The 19027-nt window shown below is 36.9% G+C and overlaps 1 protein-coding gene across 11 annotated transcripts in view; it reads left to right on the plus strand.

Moving 5' to 3' along the window:
• The first annotated feature begins 28 nt into the window (after nucleotides 1–28).
• The window catches only part of LOC121672805 (serine/threonine-protein phosphatase 2B catalytic subunit beta isoform), a 47068-nt gene continuing 28069 nt past the window's right edge, over nucleotides 29–19027 (plus strand). For 10 of the 11 annotated variants that reach the window (XR_006019000.1, XM_042045688.1, XM_042045694.1 and 7 more), the window contains exons 1-5: nucleotides 37–231; nucleotides 10801–11001; nucleotides 13085–13209; nucleotides 15297–15408; nucleotides 16288–16433. Coding sequence is in view for 10 of the 11 variants with exons in the window: in XM_042045688.1 (XP_041901622.1) it covers nucleotides 162–231; nucleotides 10801–11001; nucleotides 13085–13209; nucleotides 15297–15408; nucleotides 16288–16433 (654 nt within the window). In the remaining variant the exon portion in view is untranslated. Of the gene's footprint in view, nucleotides 232–10800; nucleotides 11002–13084; nucleotides 13210–15296; nucleotides 15409–16287; nucleotides 16434–19027 lie in introns of all 11 variants that reach the window. The other variant, XM_042045686.1, reaches the window with a different exon arrangement.

A 19027-nucleotide genomic window follows, 5' to 3' on the forward strand; every position in this document is an offset into this window, starting at 1 on the left:
CCCTCCTTGGCGGACATCGTTGTGTTCCGCCGGGCCGCCGCCGCCCGGCGCCTGTAGCCGCCCCCGCCCGCCCCGCCGCGCCCCGCCAGCCGCCGGCGGAGGGGCGGACGAAGGCGCTGCCGCGCCCAGCAGCCGCCGTCGGAGCCCGGCAGCACCCAGCGATGTCCGCCAAGGAGGGGAGCAAGGTGCTGCTGCTGACGCCCCACGCCACCAGCGAACGCGCCGTCAAGGGTGAGCGTCCCGCCGTCCCGCAGAGGGAGCATGGCTGCATGGCGCGGCGGGGCCGTGACCCCCGCCCGAGTGCCGGGGCCCGCCTGGGCGCGGAGAGGCGGCACGGCCGTGGGGAGCGGTGCCCTCCACGTGCGGGCCGGGCTGCCCTGCCCGCAGGTGGGGACGGGAGCGCAGCCCGGCACCGTGAGGAGGCGTAGGATGCCCGCACGGGCGTGGGAGTACCCGGGGTCGGCTCTGCTGAAGGCGGGGGACGGAGCGGGGCGCGGGCAGGCCCGTGAGGGCGGCGGGGCCGCGGATGGCAGCGGTGGCCGGGGCCTGCGGGCCTGGCGCGTCCCGCCCGGATGCGCTGCCCGGAGCGTGTGCGGGGCTGGCCGGGGGCACCGCCGCATCCCGGCCCCTCCGCGCCCCGGCTCTGCGGGGCTTTTCCGCTGTCTGCGCAGGGGAGAGCCCTGTAGTTGCAGACGCTGACAGCGCCGGGGAAGAGCGAGTGGGAAGGTGCTGCCGCTCGTTCTATTGGCTGCTGTTCTCAGGTTCTGGTTCTGATGGAGAAAAATCACCTTGATCTATTTCTTTGTGGCCTTCCCTGGTAATCTCGTGGGGAGCCGTGAAAAGTCAAACGTTGTATTTCTTAGGAGAAAAAGTAAAGAATTTTATAGTAGATATATCTGTCTAAAACTAGGGTGGTCTAGCGACCAAAATGGTATAAAATAGCAAGTTCTTTTCTCTGAACCCCATGAAGTGTGTCATTTTAGTTTTTGTGAGGAGAATAATCCTTTGCAACCAGAACATCCTGAAATATGTGTGTTAGACCTAAATTGATACTTAATGGTATATCGAGTGCCTCAAAGAATTCCTAGGTTGTGTTTACTTAAGTTGCACATAATTTTATTTTGATCCCAGTGGCTTTCATATTGAACTGAATTCGGTGGTGTCAGTGTGGACAATTGCTATGGCAGGCCTGGGCTGTTGGAAATCACAGGTGTATGCAAGCAGTCTGCTTTTAAGACTGACATTCCTAGGAACACAGGGTCTGACTGAGTTCGAAGGGGTGCAGAACAGGGGGCCTTGAGAAATGAAAAGGATGCATTTGTCTTCAGCAGGTGTTAATTAAAGCCTTGGAATCCCACTGTATGTTTTGGACATTGGCATGTTTTCTAGTAAACTGGAGAGCTTTACTCGCAATAAGTTGTTACTCATTTTGAATTGCTTAACCTGTTGATTTGTTTGAACAAATTGCAAGGGTAAAAGTAGGAAATATTAAAACCAAGTCTATTGGAAACCTGTACTCATTAGTGCTACTTCAGTGTGTGGTGTTTAGACGTGCTGAATTTTTGTACCTTTACTGCAATTTTTGGTAAGAAGTTAAGTTCTTCAAACAATGTAAAAGAATTAATAGTAAGTGATCAGATACTTTAGAATGCAGTGGAAAACCTGGTGATTTCCAATCACTTAATAATTCAGCTTGTTAAATGTGACCTATGCATCTGGTTGTTTAAAATAATAGTTAAGACTTGCTTCATTCTAAGCAGAATTACTGCCCAAGCTTGCAGTATTTCTTTGAACCTGGATGTTAGGATGCAGAACTGTTGTAATCAGTCTTTGATGGCTTCATCTGACATAATTACAACCAGTTCATATAGCAGCAGTTTTCTATACCTTCTGTTGACCTGTCCTATCCATCCCTATCATGCTGAATCACTGGCTTCTGGAGAAAGCCTGGCCAGTTGTGCCAGGCTGTCTGTGTTATTGATACGAAGGACAGGGTGGTTTGGTTTCCCCTCCCCCATTAGGTGCAGTGCAGTTGGAAATATTTTTTTTAGACAGTGACCCCAGAAGTGCAAGATTGCAGGTTATGTCAGTCCTAAGTGGGAGTATCTGTGCAGTTTGTTGAAACCATGCTGAAATGTGACAACTGTGTCACATCCCTCTTCACAAACAGATGCATTGCCTCTCACATACCAAGAAACATTCACCATACTCTTTCCTGTTATACAATGAATAGGTCTTTTATAATGTCTCAGATTCTTAAGAAAAGCCACAGAGAAAATGTAGTAATATTATCTGGTGTATCCGTGTATTGGTCCGTAATTCAGCTTTCGTGCTCTCTATATACTGTGTCTTCTTGGGAGAAAATATGAATTCAGGACTTAAAGCTTGCTGTTATTTGCATTATTTATCTTGATTTTATTTAAATTTTATTTTCTTTCTCTGTATCACTGGAAGAGGAGGATAAAGAACAGAATCCATTAAGTTTCACAGGCTTTGAGAAATTGAATTCTTTACCACTTCTGTGTTAGCAGAAATGAGCAAGAGATGCTCACCCAAGAAGAAATTATTGAATTACTGTATCATCAGTAACTAATCTTTTCTAAGAAGGTAGGGTAATGATTAGGATGTGTCCCCCTTCATATTTTGACTTGTATATTTAGCAGCTGATGGGAAGTACAAATATGTACAAATATGTAGAGAAGTATTTGAAAGTCTATCAGGTATTAGATAGATACATATAAAATAAACATAATAATGACTTCAAATATGCAGTCTAGCTGTGTTGTTTAGCATATCTTTCCAAGTATGAATTGTCTCATCAAAGGTCATTGGTTGCTTTTAAAGTGTATAAAAAGCTCAAATTTTCTTTTTACACCGCTTAGTTAAATTTCCTAAGTACTTTGTACTTACAGAGTTTCCTATAAATTAATGGTTAGCTATGAAACCGAAACACCTTAAAGTCAGCTTTTGGCATTTGGTTCCCAAAAGGTGTCTTGTGATGAGGCTTTTGTTACTGCTTTTTTTTTTTTTTTTTTTTTCCTCTAAATAGGGATGGGAAAATGTACCTGTTGTTCTGATTCACTGTTTACTAAAGCACCCTCTCCATCTTTGAAAGATACTTAGTGTTTTACTGTCCTGTGAAACAGAGTAGTTCCCTTTGTTATGTTCTGTCAAAATCTTTTTTCTGTAAACTGCTCTTGATACTTAAATGTTGTATCTGGTTCTTTGGGTTTGCCTTTCTTGTTGGATGACAATTGACTGACTTCAATCGGCTCACCTCACCTTTCAGCATGTGACTTTCAAGTTTTAAATTTGTCAATGTATCTTTTCTACTGAAACAACTGTTTTGCTACCTTGTAGTAAAGTACTTTTCCCTGGTAAGGATGAAGAAGTGCTTGTAAATTCACACTGTTTGATAGAGTGCTCCTGGGCATGGCAGGGATGAGCCTTCATTGCCTTTACTTTGAGGGCAAAGCATCAGGGCTTCTCTGACTCACTTGTGGGTAGCTCTACTTGGAAGTGCTCTATCCTCCCAGCATTACACTGTGGGTGTTGCTAGGCCTTGGGAAGCAATCCATGGGACCTTGTCATGCTGACCTAATGCTAAATTTGGAGATTATGTCTGTTCTTCCGGAAATGGAAGGATTCAGTATTCCTTTGTTTTGGATAAAAGTCATGGTACAGTCTGATTGGCAGACAATCATTTTAGATATTAAATGGACGCTTATTGAAACAACTCTTTAGAGAAACCCAAAGAGATGTAACTCATATCCTTGAACAGGCTCCTAAATTAAGGTTCTGATAGCTACTTTTGAACAATTACGCCCATGTAAGGAGAAAAAGAAATCATTGCAGTATTTAAATTTATAATTCAGAGTCTGGTTTTAAAAAAAGGTAAAAGGTTAAAAGTTGACAGGCAGCATGAAGCCTGCTTTAAAAATATTATATGGCACTTATGCTGCCGGCCAGAAATTATTCTAACATCATCCAGAAAAGCAGCAGGGTATAGAGAGTATTAAAAGTTCATATTTAAAAAAAAAGAAAGAAAAATTTAAAATCACAGTTTTGTTTTGGGGGAGAGGCAATGGAATGGAACTGAATTCTGCCAAGTAAGTGTTTGACTGGTCTTTTTTTGTATTAGGGGATATTTAGAGTGCTTAAATATTGAAATAATAACAAAACCCAAAAAACCCTACGCAAAAATGGAAGCCTGCTTAGATTTCAGTTGGGCAAATTGGCAGTTGAGGGCTGGGAAGGTAAGGGCAGAGCACAAAAATCTGGCAACTGCTTACATGTGTGTTTATTTTTTAAGGAACTAAGGACTCCTTCGCACATGAGTCAGTTCTTATTGCTGAATGGATCAAATAATTCTCTCATTGAAATGTAAGTGGTTTCAAAACATATCAACAAAAGAAATGTTCTCCAAAAAATATCCCAGGATCAGAAGATATTTGTCTGGTGGTTCTAAAGGAATTATTTGGGGGTTTGGGGTACAAAATTATGGGTTTATTTTCAATAGCCTGTGGCATATCTCATCTTCTGAGTCTGAGAGATGGAGCACAGCAGCATTTTCTAAAAAAATTCTAGATTGCACTGGAGAACTGTTGATCAATAAGTTTAATTTAAACAGATTCATAGCACTTGTAAGAAAGAGTGGACTAACTATATCCCTGGCAAATACAGTGTTAAAGAGGAGTTGGTACAGTTTTCATAGATGAAAAATCAAGAGAAATTGTTAGAATATTTTGAAGGATCCAGTGAGCTTTTTCATCCAGGCAAAACTATTCATCAGGCATTGAAGTCTTTAAAGTAAGCAAAAGAAGAAATACCCTCTTCTGGATCAAAATTAATTAGGTGAGAAAGGATGTGAATAGGTAGTAAACTCCCATGGTGGAGAGAGGTTAACATCTGTCATCTGTGCTCTTTAAATGTGTTGACAAGTTCTTTAGAAAACAGAGTGAATGGCAAATAGTAACACTTATCCAGGACAGCAAATTTCCAGAGATGCTTCAGGAAGCTCTTGTTAGACTGAGTGCCTGGTAAAGAAGTTGTAGGAGATACTGTTCAGATAAAGACAGAGCAGACTCTACAAAGGACAGAACAATTCTTGCTTAAACATGGAAGGCAGTGAACTTGGGAAAGAAATATTAGGATCTGTATGGATAACATTCTGAAAATGTTACTGCAGTGGCAGTCAAATGGTCTGATAAGAATTCAGGGAGTATTGGATGACCAATTTAGAAAAAAGAGATTGTACCATCATGCGTTATATGTATTTTGTGTTATTTGTCCATCTTGAACAACAGCATGTAATTTTGTTCCATCTTCCTGATTTTTTTGTTTATGTAAAGGTATGTTCAGAGGCACATAGTGCCTTTTGGACAGGGTGGAATGACAAAAGTGACAAGTCTCTGACTTGGAAAAGGAGTGGTTTAATAGGGGATAGAATTAGATATTTCTTACCTTATGAGTGGTATTTAATGGAAAAATTGATTAGGAAGCAACTGTAACTCTTGTCTTCCTGTGAAAAGGAGAAATGTGGTACTCAACAAAATAGAAAAGGTGTGAAATACCTTTTCGTATAACATGTGATTCAAATTGTGGAATTTGTAGCAATAAGGTGCACTGGAGGCAAAAACTATGAAAACGTCTATTCAGAATCTGGACAAAATAGCAGAAAACAGTTCTAGCAGTGGTCATGAACATGATAGTCTGGATGAAACTCCAGAGAAAATCTGTAAACCACCCTGTTTGGACAACAGAGTATGGAGAGGGAAAGATCTATTCATCCATCATTGCCAGAAGCACATTTAAGCACTTAAGTAATCTTTTTGGCAAAACACAGTGTGGCCATTTTAATGGCAGGAGTATCTTTAAATACTTTTCAAACAAACAATTGTATTTTTCCTGTGAGGAACTTCCAAAAACATCAACCAAGTTAATTGAAAAACTACACAGACAGTATAAAAGATGAATGAACGCACCATGGCATGCAAGATATATCCATAGTTTCATTTGAGATTTAAAATTCTATGAAACTTTTGAGACTGCAAGTACATGATAAGTGAGGATGAAATAAATAGTACCTTCAGTGCTGTTGTAGGGTTTATGGTTTACAGGGCCCTTTTTCTTGATTCTAGAATGCTGGCTAATACAGCAGGAACCTTGCATTCAAAGAAACTTTGGGATATTTTTTGTAATTTGCAAGAAACTGACTTTGCTGGATCTGTGCTTCCTTGTTTGAGGTGAATAGGGTAACTTGTGGTTTTTGTCAGCTATTGATTGTAGCTTTCTGATTCCAGTAGATGCGGCTGTGTATTTGTGCTTATCTAGTATTTTCAAGGTTGCTGGTCCACAGACCATCTGTGATGTCTTTATCCTATTTCTTTTCAAATCTGTTCTGCCAGTGCAGAAGGATTATTGGATGTATTCTGTCCTTAGCAGTTATGGGTGCTTCATCTTTTCCTTCTGTAGGAATGTTGGCAGAGATGTGAAAACTCCAGGGACAGACTGAAAGATATAGTAGGTGTTAGGCTTTGTGATTCTTCTGAGTGACAATACATAGCAATGCATTTATAAAACCAGAAGACCAGAAAAGGTGACTAAACAACAGAAACACCACAGACCACTCTGCTGTCATGATAATAAACCTGCTGACAAAATGAAGAATGCTGGCCTTTCTGTCACAGAACACCGTGGTTGTATTGATACATGGTACATTTGGTGGAGACAAACATATATACTGTTTCATGTATACCTATCACTGAAGCAACAAATTCTTTGCAAACAGAATGTCTGTGTTTAGTAACCTTAGTAATGTGAGGTGAGGCTTTATCTATGAAATCAAAAACATTCTTGAAACAGAAAATGCAATCTGGGCTATTGAGCGGGTTTTAACAGCCAAAACTAAATTCATGAAACATGCCGTGGGCTCCTGATGGTAGAGGAAAAATGGCTAATTTTCTGTCCCTGTGAGAGACGAAGAATTATTTAAGTTTTACAGTTATAAGAACAGAAACAATTTTGCTTATGAAAGTACAGTACCTTGTACAGTTGATCCTTGATGCTTTTTCTTACATTAGTCTAGAGGCTTTGATCTCATCTTGTTTCATGAGCCTATTCCAACAGGGTGTCTCTTGATACAAGCCAGATTTAACTGAGGTTATTACAATTGAGCATATATATCAGCGTGGTTTAAATTTACAATATCTACATGTAAGATTTTATGAGCAGCTACTGTTGTACTCTGTTACTAGCCAGTGTGAGACCTGCTTTGGGTCTGGAAGTAGCGTGTTTGTGTTAGTTGCCATATTGCACCTCTCAGCAGGGATTATGATATTGGATGAAGTGCCACACTAATGTAGTTTTTCTGCTTTGAACTTCTTACTACGTACTGGGAATTTATCCCTTCAGATTGGTGCTATCCTTTGAATCTCCACAGCATGCTTTATTGTAAGATATCAATGGACCCAGAGACTTGTAGAAAGTCAGTGTAGAACTAGGTTTAGAGGTTTTGCTTTCTATATTTTATTAGTACTGCAGTATAAAGGAAAGGTGCTTTTTTTCCTCTTTGTTAGTGCATATACAAGTAGTAATAAAAACCCATCAAAATATTTTTATTAACACGTCCCAAAAGCTATTCACTGCTTTTTTTCCCCAAAACTATTGTTTACATTTTTTGATCAATATATTAAAATTGTATCATCCATATATATTTCTAAAGTGAAATTGATTAATTTTGACTAGCAAGCAATGGTTTGTTGTAGAAAATCTTGTTCGTGGTTGGAAATCATGATGTGTTACATTTGTTATTAACATCTATACTTTTACTAATAAGATACAATCTGTTATTTTGTACTGCAGTGTGTATTACTTTAGAGATTGATCTCTAGATACTTTTCTATTGTTTAGCTTTGCTGGGAATGGAAGAAGAGAATCCTTTAATGCCCAACACCATGTTATTTCCTTAGGGTAATTCCTCTTAATTACCATTCCATTACAGTCCCGAGAGCACATGTTGTGCACAAAGACTTTAAAACGTGGATTATGTTTCTGTCTTGGAACACATCATGCTGCAATTCTTTTTCCTTAGGCTATAACATTCTATGACTACTTCATCAAAGGTTTAATTAAACCCATTAGTTTGCAGAAATTGTCTACATGCTTCAAAAATCATCATCCTTAACTTATTAAAAGAAGTTGTTTGTAATATTTTTCAAAGGTGTGCACTCTAATACAGTGTTAACTATTGCTGGGACAAAAATTAAAGTATAAAATGGAAAGAAACAGTTTTTGTATTAAGTATTACTTTTTAGTCACTGGATGATGCAGATTGTGGCTCAAATCTTTAGCAATACTTTATTCTGCCTTCTCTGAAAATTACTCTTAAGAAATCCTTCTTGAGCAATGGGAAAATACATGTATTGTGTGAAAAGGATTTTGTTAAACTCTGAGGAACTAGTTTTAAGACTTCATACTTCATTTTTTCATGAGGCAAATATAACTTTAGAGATGCTTAATTACTTCTCATACCACAGTCGTGGGCTTTGGGCATTATGGGTAATGAACCCCCAGATACAGAGTTTTAAATTTGAGTCTTCATAAGTATATTAATTCAAATAATTTGACACTGGATTAAAACAGCTGGTTTTTTAGCCTCCCAGAAAATATAACTTGATAGAGAAACTCAAAGCTATAGTTTGTTAAAATAGATATTTTTGTGCTAATCAGATCTGAAATGCGTTAAGTAGATATAAGGACTTTATTAAGAGAAGAAAATTTCATTTACCACGGACTTAGAACCTCTGAAATATCTGAACTGTCATAAGAAAGGGGTCTTTCTGAATTCTGCAGCCACTGGTAGTTGTAGTAAGTCAGTAATGATTTGCACTTTAGAAAATGAAGAACAGGTGGTCACCTCAACAGACCATTCTCTGCCACACCCTCTATCTACCCCAAGAAAACTCCAAAAAGAACAAACAGTCATCTTTCACCTAAGTAGATCTGAATAATACTAGGATTAATGAAGCACAGTTCTTAGAAAACTGTGTCTTGGAGGTGACTGACTTTGGTTCTGGGTAGGTGTGTGAGATCTCTAATGCGTTTGAAACGATTAAAGCAGGAGAAATCTCCTTTGTGAGTTGTCTGGTCTCTCCTAAAAGGACGAACTCAACTTTGAGTTGCTGAAGGCAGTTGTGGGCCCACAAATAATGTATTAAAAAAAGTGGGGCAAGAAAGAGCCTTAAACTAATTTATGTACAGATTGATATAAACTTCCAGATAATGTAAAAAATAACATTAAGAGAATCTGAAGGTTGCAAAGTTAAGTTCAGAAAAGCAGTGAATATTATAACTGATGCTTGCATGGTTGTAATTAAATTATTTTAAAAAATTAGATAGATTTATTTTGTTGGAATAATTAATTTCTCTTTTCAGAGCTAGATTTATGTTTTTAAACAATTGTGCATAAAATGGAAGTGGTTCTTTTGATAACTAAGTTAAGTTTATTAACATTTGGACTACATGGAATTTTAACATTTCTGAGTGAAATTTGAATTACTGATAGAGGGGACTGAAGGAAAGGCATGTAATTTCTCTTTTGTTAATCAAATACTTTATGTCCACAAAAAAGTGGTGAATTTGTTCTACACTGTGTAAAGGCACATTTTTCAGCTTCTTCCTACCTAGAAACTTTTATAAGAGGAATAGTAGACGTATCTCTAGTTTATTTTCTAGACTAATTTAATTTCAGTGAATATATGTATGATTTATGCATCAGTTGTTTTATTGATAGATTTTTATTATTTCATGAAAGAGAAGGGTAGCAATGTGTTACTAGTAATCTAGAAATCGACTTCATGAAGTTAGTGAATGTTTCAGTACCTAAGCATTGATTTTTGGAATGTAAAGTTTGACTTCAGAGAGTAAGAAAATAAGTATGAATAATCTATCTACAAGTGTGTTCATACTACTAGTTCTTATCTTTGAATAGATGTGCTCCTCCCATTTTTCTCTTTTAACATACAGTATTTAAATGGCAAGAAACAGAATGGTTTTGCTTCTGTTTTAGTTCATTCTTTCAACAGTAGTTATGCTTGAGGAGAGGACAGGGTCAGATTAGTTTTATTTCCTGTAACATCCTGAGTGCCATGGTACTGCTTAGTGGCAGTTTTGAAGTATCCTCTTTTTCCATAGCTCACATGCGTATTTCACTTGTGCAGTAACTGAGCTGCTGCCAACTGCCAAACGTGCTGTCTGGGCAGCTGCTGAGCCCGCTTGGGTCCCCAGCCACTGCCTGCTGGCTCCTTTTATTTCTAGTCTTTCGAACAGTATTGGATCCTTTTCTTGCTAGCTTTGCATTTGTTTTGGTGGTTGTGTTGTTTGGTTGAGGGTTTTTGGTGGGTTTTTTTCTTCTGAGGCTTCAATGATGGGATAATTTTTAATGCTTTTGAAAGTCCGAGTGGCTATTCCATGGATAATCCTGCATCATCAGTACTTCATGTGTCCTTCAGGGAATGGTGGTATATTGGAAAGAGATTATTGTCAGTTTTGACTCTTCCAGATACTGTACATATTACTGTGCCTTCTAACTACATTTTATAGTTTCTACAACCTTATTTTTTAAAATATATACACAGCACTGCTCTGTCCAGATTTTAATGATGTCATAAAATTAGTTGGTGAAAAGACAAGTTCACTACTTGGGATAGCAGCTATTCCGTGATAGATCCCTTTTCCTAGATGGACTGTATTTTTAAAATAGCATTGTTGTGACTGCCATTTATTCTTTTTAAATTTTAGCTGTCCCTTTTCCACCAACACATCGCTTGACGTCTGAAGAAGTATTTGACACAGATGGAAGACCAAGGGTTGACATTCTGAAGAACCACTTGATAAAGGAAGGTCGAGTGGATGAAGAAATTGCACTTAGAATCATCAATGAGGGTGCTGCAATATTACGGAGGGAAAAAACTATGATAGAAGTTGAAGCTCCAATTACAGGTAATATTTCTAGGTAATTTCATACATAATTAAATTTGAAAAAAATTTGAAAAGATTTTTTCAGTAGTAGAATTTGTCTTAAAATTGCTAAATTAAAATTTCTCTGTTAGTCATATTGAATTATCCCTCACAACTGCATTTGCCTAACAGTCTGCACATTGTTTTGCAAAATGAAGGCATTAAACCTATTGAAAAAGCTAGTAGGATTGGTATTAAAATTGGGAAAAAAGAAGGAAGTAGTTAAATGCTGTTAAAATATGGATTTCTAATTCCTGCAATATTATACGTAGGAATAAAGGCATCTACCTGAACTCAGGATAATCCTGAAATCTAAATATGTGAAGAGAAGCTAATTATTGTGGTTTGAAACAAATACTGTCAACTGGGATTCTTAGTAAAAAATACACCTTCATATTCATCTATAAGTGAGACTGGTGATTGCAGGTAAAACCACGTTCTTGTGAGAGTAGTGGTACTGATAAAGATTGTTTTATCATCTTTGACACTAGGGCCAGATCCACTGGGATACAAAACTGACTTTTAGGGTTTTCTTGAGTATTTTCATAGTTTGAACAGCTCTATTTCTGTTTGACCTGGTGAAAGGTGGAATTTGGTGTCCGTTAATACTTTTATTTATAAACAATCTAGACTCAGAGACAGTAGTTTATGTTGCATGTCTGTTATTTATGATTATGAAAGTAGATTTGCTTTTTATGTTCAAATTGGATTTTCTTTCATCTGAATGTGTTTTCTTCTAAATGGATTTATATAAAATTAGTGTCTGAAAGCTTCTTTTAGGGCATCAGCTTGCTATTTGTTAGTATTGGGTAAATGGAAACTTTACATCAGCACATTATTATTGCTGACATTTTAAAAAAAAAGAATGATTGAAATGCTGCTAACTACTAAGTGGCTGAATGAGCTCAGAGTCCTTTGAAGTTCCAGATAAACTCAAAACTAAAGTTTGTTTAGCATTTTTATATTTCTGTTTGTACAGGTAATTGGTATATTGGCAACTTAAAAAGGAGGGAAGTTCTTTCAGTGGTTGAGTAGAAGTCATAATGAAAGAGACATAAAAGAGTGCACATTCTATTTAGTCTCATATTTTGTAGGCTGTGATGACAAATGGTCTGCTCAAAGAGAATAACAACCTTTAAAATGTGGTGTGCCATATCCAGTATTTCTTCCCAGAATTAGGACAACTTTCTTTCCTTCAAAAATTTTACTGATTAAGAAGTCCGAAGATGCTATTTATCAGTTGATCAGTGACATTTTGCTTCAATGAAAGGCATAGTCTCTCAAATTCCTGTTAATTGTTGCCAGTGACACATTATGCAGAAGTGAGAAGGCAGATCCTGACTTCCATTGAACTGGGAACTCCTGTGGGAAAGAGGAGATAGGAACAGTTGTCTCTTCCATGCATTTTTTAATTACTTTTTTTAAAACTGTGAGGTGATCTGGTTTTGCTGTACGCTCCTTAAAGACTTCCCATCTGCTGCTATCTTTGGCACTTCTGCCTTCAGTTGCTGACCACTGGTCTTGTCCTATCTCATATTCTAAAAGCACAAGAAAAATCCACTGTTGAAATAGTGAACGTGGTTATTTGAAGGAGAAGAGTAAGGAGAAGATACGATTTTATTAAAAGGTATGTTAGTCTGACTCAGAAACAAAAGCACTCTCCCTGCTTTTTTCAAGTTCACATGGACTCAGCAGATTGTTGCGAAGCAGCAGGCATTTTCAAATACATGTACCAAGGAGATTTTGCAAAGATACCTAAGGAGCTGGGGAGGACATTAAAGAGGTGCTGACAGCTTTCAAGACCTCAATGCTCAGTGCATTAAATGTGTTAGAAAAATACCCCCCGGTCGCCTGGACTCAAATAGAGCTATCATCAGCATTGTCACAGGTAGTGAAGACAGCATTTTAATGAAAAGCAAAGGGGGAACCTTCAAAAATTTCTGTTATTCCTGCTTTATACCTGCCTTTCCTCTTAATTAGAAGTACTTTGTGGCTGTTAACTATAACTTAGTAACTTTTCTGTTAGATATTTTTAAATTAATTCGAACAAAATTTTTGCTTGCAGTGTGTGGTGATATTCATGGCCAGTTCTTTGATCTAATGAAGCTGTTTGAAGTGGGAGGATCACCTGCTAACACAAGATACCTCTTCCTCGGTGACTATGTAGACAGAGGTTATTTTAGTATAGAGGTAACTGAATATATTAATCTGTTTTGTCCTAGTTTTTTTATAAGCACGCTTTCACTTAGGTTTTCGAATGAAATTTTAGGTCTGCTTTAACATGTGAATGTGTTCTTCCTTGCTGTGCCTTCTCCTGTGACAAAGGCCTGTTTACAGCAGGATGTTGACCAGTTGTTCGGACTGTCCTGTTGAAATCGCCAGACTTACTCATTTTTTCTCCTCTTTCTCTAGCTAATTTTCTAAAAGTTGAATTCTGTAACATTATTACACATAATGCTGCTTCTCTGGTAATATGTTTGTGTGTTTTCGGAGAACAGGTTAGTCGTGAGTTTTTAAATTTATCATTTGTAATATTATTATCTGTTTAATATTATTAGCTGTTTGTTTTTATAAAAGAAACTAGTTTTATTTATATAATCAAATGTTTTTAATAATTATTAATACTTTTCTTTACTAAAATTCTTAGAGCAAATACAGATATTTCCTAAGGATGACCTGTGTTTCTGCCATTAATTTTTCAGTTCCTTTGAATTCAAATAATTTTTTTAATTTTCAGCATGTTTATTAAGTATGCTACATTTCAAAGATATTCACTTATCCACATCGATTAGTTTCAGAGCATGGTTTTTAAGTTAAGTGTTCTTCTGGAACCAGCCTGGGAAGCGCCTCAGCTTGGGATCTCTTCAAAGATACCAACTCTAATGGAATGGCATATCATTTGAAATAGTGTCGTGCACGGTGTATTTTCTCTAATTTCTCTATTAAAATGTTGCGCTTCAAATAACGTGTGGGTGTGTGCTGTGAAAGGCATGCACAATGCATTTTGGGGTTGTTAGAGATGGTAGCCAAACAGGAGATGTAGCAAGAATGATTGCTTCAAAGTCATCTTTAAGGAAAAATTTCAGTAGACATTCCCTACTTATTAGTTTGATCTTCTTCGCCTGTTCATGATGATTACAAATAATGTAATTGTCCTAGAAAAAGGCATTTACATAGCAACTCTCTATGTTAATATATCAAAACCTGGTATGAAAGCTTTTCACCGTTACACTTAAAAAAACTTCTGAGCAATGATTGCTTTTGCATATTTTTACGAAGAAGATAAAAATTCAGTAAGTAGTTTAGCAATACTTCACAATAAAAATCTTTGATGTGTTTCTCAGTGTTTGCAGTCGTTTTTTGCAGTGTTCATTTGTTTTCTTTTTTCCTTCATGTACTCTGGTATTCTGTGCAAAATGTCTTTGAAGAATGGTAGCTTTGGGGTACTGGTATTGATTAAGAACAACAATAATAACAGCTTGCAGGTGACTTCAGTGAAGTCCAAAACTTCTGGGGTTTTGAGATTTCTGTGCTCAGTTAGAAAGACAAGAATTAGATTTGAAATTTATGAAATACGTTTTGGGCATTCAGGACTGCTGGGTGGTAACAGGCTATAAACTGAAATAATTGTGCATGTTCTTAGCTCTGTCTTTTTGAGGGTTTGCTGCTGTTGTTGCAGTAATAATGATAGATAGAAAATCACTGTAATTCTTTGACTTTGCTGCTTGTACACTGAAAAAGCAATCAGCTTTCCCAGTGTTTGGGGAAGGGATGATTTACTCTGTCCAGTTGAAGTTTAAAAGTTGTATCCAAATGATGTAGGTAACCTTAAGGGAAGTGATTTTGTCAGGTTGGTTTTTTTGGTTTTTTTTACAGTCTCATTAATAAATGTCTGCTTTTCTTCTTATGCCAGTGTTTAGAATCATATATAAAATCAGATTTTAGGCAGAAACACATACAGTATTAGTCTAGATGAAAGTGTTCTACAGTTTAATTCTGCTGAGTTTATTTTATTATTGAATATCCAGCAAATAGAAGTATTTTTTCAGCATTCTGTGTGGCTATTATTAGGAAAAGTAATAAACAATTTGCCTAACTCATGTCCAGAACTGGACTCGGGGAAATAGTGCCGTTTTAAAATGACACATTAAGCAATAGTGACACAAAAAGCAGTGCTTTTTGAAACTGTTAACATCCTTACTCAGTGTTCCTCAGTAATAATTTCTAAAGTTCTCATAAACTAGTGTATTTTACTGCATATCCTGTTTTTTCAACAGTGCGTGCTGTACTTATGGGTCCTGAAAATTCTTTACCCAAGCACATTGTTTCTTTTGAGAGGCAACCATGAATGCAGACACCTAACAGAGTATTTTACCTTTAAGCAAGAATGTAAGTACTGTCTAAGAATATAAAATTAGCTTACTTCCAACCTGCTGATCTATAGTCTGTCATTGTGCTTGAGAGATGTTTGTCCCTTAATTAATTAAGGCATTACAAACATCTGGAGGCCCCCATTGACTTCTGTAGAATTGCTTGCAGTTCAGTGTGGCCTTGGAGTGCAAGAAGACAGCTGGCTGTAAATATATATTATTGAGTAAATTTTGATATAACAATCTTGATTTTAAAATCCTGGAGAGTAAGATAATTTTGCTGTGTTGGCTGTAGTCAGGAGTGCAGAGTAATTTGCTGAGCAGCACTGTGAAGCTAGCAAAAATCCCTACTGCGGGGTAATTTTTCCATTTGGAGGATTGATTTCAGCTATACTAGTAAGATAACTCTTTGGTGATGTAAGCTGTCTCTCCATTTGAAGGCTTGTGTAACTATAGATCCAGTGTTAAATGGATCATTTGGCCTGGTAAAACCCCCTTTGGTGTAGGTAAAAATGGTGTAATCTATAATCAGTTCTTAGCTTTTCATTGTAAATGAGAATTCACAAATTTCTCAGTAGTATTTTATACTGAAGTATGCTGTATAATTGTATTAAAATATTAAATAATTCAGTGTTTGTTTTTTTAAATAAAAATAGTTTCTCCACAGTTGAGATAACAGAAGAAGTGAAAGCAGTTTATAGTTCTGCAAGAAAATAAGTCTTAGAAATGTGCTTGCTGTTGTGGTGTGTGGAAGTGCTCATTTAAACCCCAAAATACTCATTGTTTTGGGGCTTTTTTAAGCATTCGCTTTGATATATGTTCTTATAACTATGATCCACTAGATTACTTCATCCATATATTATGGATTTTATAATGATTTCTGTTTTCTTTCCTGCAGGTAAAATAAAGTACTCTGAAAGAGTCTATGATGCTTGTATGGAAGCTTTTGATTGTCTCCCTCTTGCTGCTCTCTTAAATCAACAGTTTCTTTGTGTTCATGGTGGACTTTCACCAGAAATTAATACACTAGATGACATTAGGAGAGTGAGTATTTTGTGTATTTGAAAATAAGCAGAAATAGAGATATTTGTATGATGTTATACAAAATCATCTTTATGAAGTCGTCAGTATATTTTCTGTTCTTGTCTCTTGTTGAAGTGTAAATCCGGAACTGAAATGTAGGCTAAGTAGTATCATAATTAAAAACTCATAGATTATCTAGTGCATTTTTCATTAGTAGGCTTCATTGGGACAGGCTGGGACTGTTACAAAACACAACAAAAAGGAACCCTCAAAATCCCCACGTAGTTTTCTGAGACAGGTATTACATGTGAAGAGTTTCATATCCAATCAAAGCAATCCATTGTATTTCTTTCCAGATAAGAGCTAGTGTTCTCATGGCTTCCAGGAGAGAATTTGTTGAAATTAATTGTAGTCTTAGAATTGTTTACTATATCTAACATCATATTTCAATTATTCTCGAATTTCTTTGAAAAAATTTTTACTGTCTTAGATATATGGATTTTAGTTTTGACAAAGTGAGACATTGCAGTATTTAGTAGAAATTCAGATTGCTGTTTAAAATTTGGTAGGCATTTGAGTAACAGTTGAGTACTTCTCACTGTGGTAAATATGCTGAGCATATTCATAAGAAGAATTTAAAAAGTTTTTTAAAAATTATACAATGGAAATACTAAGTAGTGATGTGCAATTTAAAGGGCAGAAGATTGTGATGACATGAGGTATCTGTTTCTAATAACATGCTTTCTACTTGCATGGATGACTTGTCAGGTGGAGATTGCATCAGATGGGAATTTTCAAAGTCCATTGCTTTCCTTTTTGCATACTCCTTTTAGACTTCTTTAAGTTAACTTAGCTGACATCTTGACTGCCGCATTTGGAAATCAAAACCATTCCTGTTGTGATTAGGAACAGCTAAAATGTAGATTATTTCAGCTTAAAATATACATAGGTAGTTCTAAGAAAGCTTTGGGATTCTAGGTAAGGATGGAAGAAAAAATGTGGTTTATCCACCTATGGAAGATGGTACATGGGGGCCTATTTGTAAAAAAATCTAAATGTCAGAGAGAAAGTAAAAGCATGCTCCTAAATTGCTTTTATAGTGTATAAAAGTATATATTGACAGCCTATTTTGTCTTTTTATCTTCATTAATTGCATTTCTCATTTTCTTAGCATTTTCTCTTTTATTTGTGCTTCATTTTTCTTTTTTACCTCTCCCTTTCCTCAAATTTGTAGGCTGTCCAGTTGAATCTCATTTCTGAATTCACCATATTTATTCATTAGGGGTTTTTTGTACTGATTGGACAATTTCAGAGCCTCCAATGTCAGTTTATTTCACTTACAGATGTTACACTGCCAAGCAGAGTGATGTGAGAGGAGAAGAAAATGGTAGAAACAGAGAGGAAGTATATTTACAAGAGCAGTGGTGTAAGTGGGAAAATGTACTGAGGCACATTGCATTGTCAAAGGAAATACTAACGTGTACAGAAATCCGTATGCATTGTGCAGAGAGAGAGAGAAGTAAGAAAGCAAAGGGACTAAACAGTGCCATTCTGACAATGCCTTAATACTTCTCACTATACAGATGAAAAGAACCATGGTCAAGGCTTTTTGGAAAGTAATTTAAAGAAACCATATTCTGGAAAAACACTTTGGAAAGCCACTGTCTTAACAGGACTGTGGTTAATTTTTCTGGTAGACTCAGTCTTGCAGCTAATCAGGTTTCAAAGTGTCAAGTAAATTAAACTAAAAGGTAATTCTCTTGTCTTGGCCTGTACTTTCAGATGTGCTTCTCTAATGTTCAAGGCTACATTACGGTGAAATGTTTATATGCATATATGAAAATCTGCATTGTATTTTGTTCTGATGAAAAACATGTTTATAAATGTAAGGCAGTGTTAATAGAACTGTTCCTTGGGCCTTTTTTGTTTTTAAAGAATCATCTGGTAACCTGAAAAAGGCGCTATTCATGGATTGGCAGCAGCTTCAATGGCTGCATTAGACCTTGGCATGCACTGATATTTTTAATGTATTTAAATTAAATGGGTGATGTGAAATGCTCGTTTTGTATCTAGGAAAAAATCATATACTTGGAGTACAAGTGAGGTGTGTGAAATTACTTCTGTAAACAATCAAGACAATTGTATAATATTTCAAGCCTTCTGGTTTATTAGCAGAAGTTCTTATTAAGGAGAGGTCTTTGCTGCAAGGATGTAATTATTTGGCATAAAAGGGAAATCACAGCTCTATAAATAGTGCAGGAATCACCTAAGAAAAAAGTTGTATGCAGGGTGCAATTTCTTCTGGATGAAGTCTTTCATCAGTATTGATATGCAGGAAGGTGATTAAACTACACAATTTAAATTATTATTTTTGCGGTCATAAATTTACTTCCAGAAGGGGACAGCTATCACACTAGGCATGATAGTGAATCCTAACCAGAGAGGTTGTTGTAGATGCTTCTCATTTCTGCCAAAATGGAAGTTTGTGAATCTTGAAGTAATCTCATTTTTATTCTCTGAACATCACTTCCACAAATGTTCTGATTGTCTTGGTAAAGAGTGTCTCTTTCAGACACATCACCTTAGAGATGGTGTTTAGTTGATCATTTACACTG

This window comes from Corvus kubaryi, unplaced genomic scaffold (assembly GCF_017639235.1).
Source record: "Corvus kubaryi isolate FWS band 111438036 unplaced genomic scaffold, C.kubaryi_AGA036_p1.0 64976, whole genome shotgun sequence".
In the NCBI taxonomy this organism is placed as follows: domain Eukaryota; kingdom Metazoa; phylum Chordata; class Aves; order Passeriformes; family Corvidae; genus Corvus; species Corvus kubaryi.